Genomic DNA, 3,633 nt, shown 5'->3' with positions numbered 1-3,633 from the left:
TAAAGGAAACAGTGATTTTTGTTACATGCAATCAACTTGTCTTCCATCAATGAAACAGACTGTTCAAGTTGGATTTGGAAAAAGTGCTAAATATTATTCTTTGAATGTTTGTATAAAGAAAAAGTCAGGCATTGTTGTAAATGCTTTATGTAATTGTAAAGCCGGAGAGGCAGGTCTTTGTGCTCATGTTGGAGCATTATTGTATGTACTTGTAAAAACAAAAAATTCCTGTACATCTAATCAGTGTGTGTGGAATAGACCTACACCTTTGAGAAGAAAACCAAGTCCAAAAAGAGTTGGAGATATTAGTTTTTCAAAAACAGAAAAAGATAATATTGTAGACAAAGTTCGTCCTTTCCCAGGCATTTATAATCCTGGACCTTGTCAAAGTGAATGCAGCTCATTTTTGAATGATATTTTGGATGGCTTAAAAGATATTTACCCACAATGTGTCTTGTATCAAACTTTAAGAGCAGAGCATGTTAATATAGATTCCTTTTTGAATATTTTTTTGCCAGATTTTATGTATAGGGACAATGTAAATCTAAAATCAAAAGAATGTGTTGAAAATTTTAAATCTTTTGTAAACAATATGAATATAACAACAGAGGTTAGTGAACTGTTAGAAAAGGGAACTAGAGGTCAAAATTCAAATGTTAACTGGAGAAAGGCTAGATGCAATATCATTACTGCATCAGTAATGGGTGACGTTGTCAAAAGAGTAAAGTCCGAACCAGACAATTTAGTCAAGAAAATTTGTGGATACGTAGTAGTACCAGATTGTGTAAAAAGTATCAGTTATGGTCGAACAAATGAATCTGTTGCTTTGAGTGATTATATGGAGCGACATTTAAATTTGTGTGGTGATGTGAAGATCGAGTCCTGTGGACTATATGTCAACCCTAAGTACCCATTCCTTGGGGCCAGTGTTGATGGACTTGTTACTTGTGTAGAATGTGGTACAGGACTTGTCGAAGTCAAGTGTCCTTATGGAAAACAAAAAAGTCCTTGGAGGAATATGCCTCCGACAAAATGTGGACAAGATAAACATTTTTTTTGCACTGAAAACAATGGTGAACTTAAATTAAAACAGAACCATAATTATATGTACCAAGTTCAAGGCCAGCTAGCATTATATGAACTTAACTGGGTTGATTTTGTTGTTTATACAAAAAAAGGTATATCTGTTGAAAGAATTCTTTTTGATGTTGGAATCTGGAATGATATGGTTCCAAAGATGAAATCTTTTTATACATATGGTGTTGTACCAGAACTTTTCACTAGAAGAATTCAGCGAGGAAAATCACTGTACATGTATAACATTTGATGTACATTTGTTAATAATTTGAATATTGCATAGAATGATTCTATTTGATTTTGAACATGTGTACATAAAACTGTTAACACTCTGAAACTTTTATATTTGCATGAGAGCTTAGATTCATCTGTAAAAATATTGAATAAAAACAAAAAGGTTATGTGATTTATTTTATTTATCCACATCTCATTTATGATTTCAAGGTCCAAGTGTACATATTTCAAGTTTATTTTCAAATGAATGTTTGTATTTCACATCGAATCGTCAAAATTCACATCACCTTGAAAACCACAAAATGTGATATACTTTAAATGTGTTTTTTTAATCATGCATTTAAAAAAATAATTCCTGGAAAGTAAATTTCCTCATAACAGGAATAAAAATAATTATACATGTTAGGGCATCCAGAAAAAAATCTAGTTAATTATATTTATGTCACTTCAGAAGTGGAGGCAATAAGTTAGTTAAAGATGTACAGATAACTATAATTTGTTCTGATAAGTGCACTTCTGAAATTGGTAAAACTGAGTTCACAATATTGTAGTTTTTGATCTGTTCCATCTTCATTTCAACTACTATTCTGGCTGAAGCTATTCTATTTGTTTTAAAGAAATCATGTTTTGACATCTGGCATGTACTTGATACTCGTGGTGGAACATTCAATCCAACATCAGCTGGTAACAAATCTTCTATTGTGAAACCTTTATCTGCCATTACAACATCACCTGGTGACAGTTTTGGAAGAAATCCATCGTGCTGAGTAATGTGTCTGTCTGACACATTCCCACCCCACAGTCTTGACACAAAGGTTACCATACCACTTGGTGACACACCAATCAATATTTTAAAAGTGTTTGAATGTTTGTATTCGGACCACGTCATCCACTGTGCCTTTAAAGAGGACGGTTTTTCAATAAAAAATTCTGTGCAATCAAGCACAATTCTAGTATCTGCGTGCATGCTAAAAAGCTTTGGTAAGTTACACAAAATCTGCTCTCTGGAGACCCACTTTATTAAGGATTTGCAGTGATCATAGAGGAAGTTAATCCAAGTGTTCATTACTCGTGATACTGTCGTTTCGGACACCCTGAAAATATCAGCAAGGTGTTCCTGAAGCAGCCCTAAACGAAGTCTCATGCAAACCATCAAGAATTCATCCACTGGTCTCAAAAAACGTTTTCTGCCAGGCTTTTTAACCCCTGGTTCATGATACGACTTCTCACCCATGGACCTTGTCTCTCCCTCCCAGTAATTGAGTTTCTCTGCACCATGTTTCTGCCTCAGCACTGCAAAAAACATCCAAAAAATTTGAAAAGTTGCAAAACCTGTATAAAATCTTGTTTTAGAATCGTCATCTTTCATATCTTCATATGTCATCCTAGGCAAATCTGCCTGAACTTCAGCATTAACAGTAGACAAAGGGCTGCCAGTCGTCTGGGTTGCAGTTGAAACATGTACACAATGCTCTTCTGTATTTGTGTACGCATCTTTTGAATAAAAATATTTGAGGTCAGTTTGTATTGCAACATCATTGTACATTGACACAGGATTATCTTGTGGATTTTCAGTATCACTTTGCCCTGAACCATCATTTTGAAATGAATTTTCAATTTTTCTTACAAGAGGTCTTCGGGATTTTGTTTCCTTTTTGGGTTTACTTGGAAAAATTGTGGGAATCGATTCCTCAGTAAATGTTCCCTCAAAATGAACACTGCAAACTCGTGTGTGGTCTTTTACAACCAAATTTGCTCTCACATGTCGAAGTCGCTGAATCCAGAGACGCTTAATATGGGCCTTTTTCTCCGACATAGGGAAGCGATGCAATATTATTTTATTTCCATATTCATCCAATGTTTGAGAAGTGTTGCTGTATCCAGGAACGCAGCAATATTTCTTCCCCATACTGGAAAATAAAAAGTACATTGTAAAGTACTTAAAAAGGAATTTTTTTTCAAAAAAAAATGTTACAATTGACATTCATGTCCTTTTAAAATAAATTATGTTATGAATTCAAAATTATTTACATGTTACTGAATTGTTTTGCGAATTAAACAATGCCTTTTACACAACGGGGGGGGGGGGGGGGGCAATGTTAGATTTTCTTATGAACACAACTTGACAGCTGTAAATATTCATTCCTCGTCGAATAAAAATAAATTCTATACTTTAAAAAAATAGATATATGTATATAGACCTTTATAAATATTGACATTTTTTTTTTCTAGAATATACTAGATCCTTATGGTTGTTGCATGTGTATTAGATTCAAGAACCAACTCTGTACTGCTTTTATATTAATATGCATCGTAAACCAG

At 33.8% G+C, this 3,633-nt stretch overlaps 1 protein-coding gene across 1 annotated transcript; it reads right to left on the bottom strand.

Moving 5' to 3' along the window:
• Positions 1-1,753: 1,753 nt before the first annotated feature.
• Positions 1,754-3,220, bottom strand: LOC134249762 (uncharacterized). The gene has a single exon (XM_062732107.1). The coding sequence runs from the start codon at positions 3,218-3,220 to the stop codon at positions 1,754-1,756; it is 1,467 nt and encodes a 488-aa protein (XP_062588091.1).
• Between the last annotated feature and the right edge of the window lie 413 nt (positions 3,221-3,633).

This window comes from Saccostrea cucullata, unplaced genomic scaffold, assembly GCF_032062105.1.
Source record: "Saccostrea cucullata isolate Sc308-1 unplaced genomic scaffold, CSIRO_AGI_Scuc_v1 ctg3205, whole genome shotgun sequence".
In the NCBI taxonomy this organism is placed as follows: Eukaryota; Metazoa; Mollusca; class Bivalvia; order Ostreida; family Ostreidae; genus Saccostrea; species Saccostrea cuccullata.
This window is presented reverse-complemented; position numbering and strand designations above follow the sequence as displayed.

What these genes read in the sequence shown, in the direction of transcription:
- LOC134249762 (XM_062732107.1), bottom strand. Translation starts at nt 3,220, where the DNA reads ATGGGGAAGAAATATTGCTGCGTTCCTGGATACAGCAACACTTCTCAA.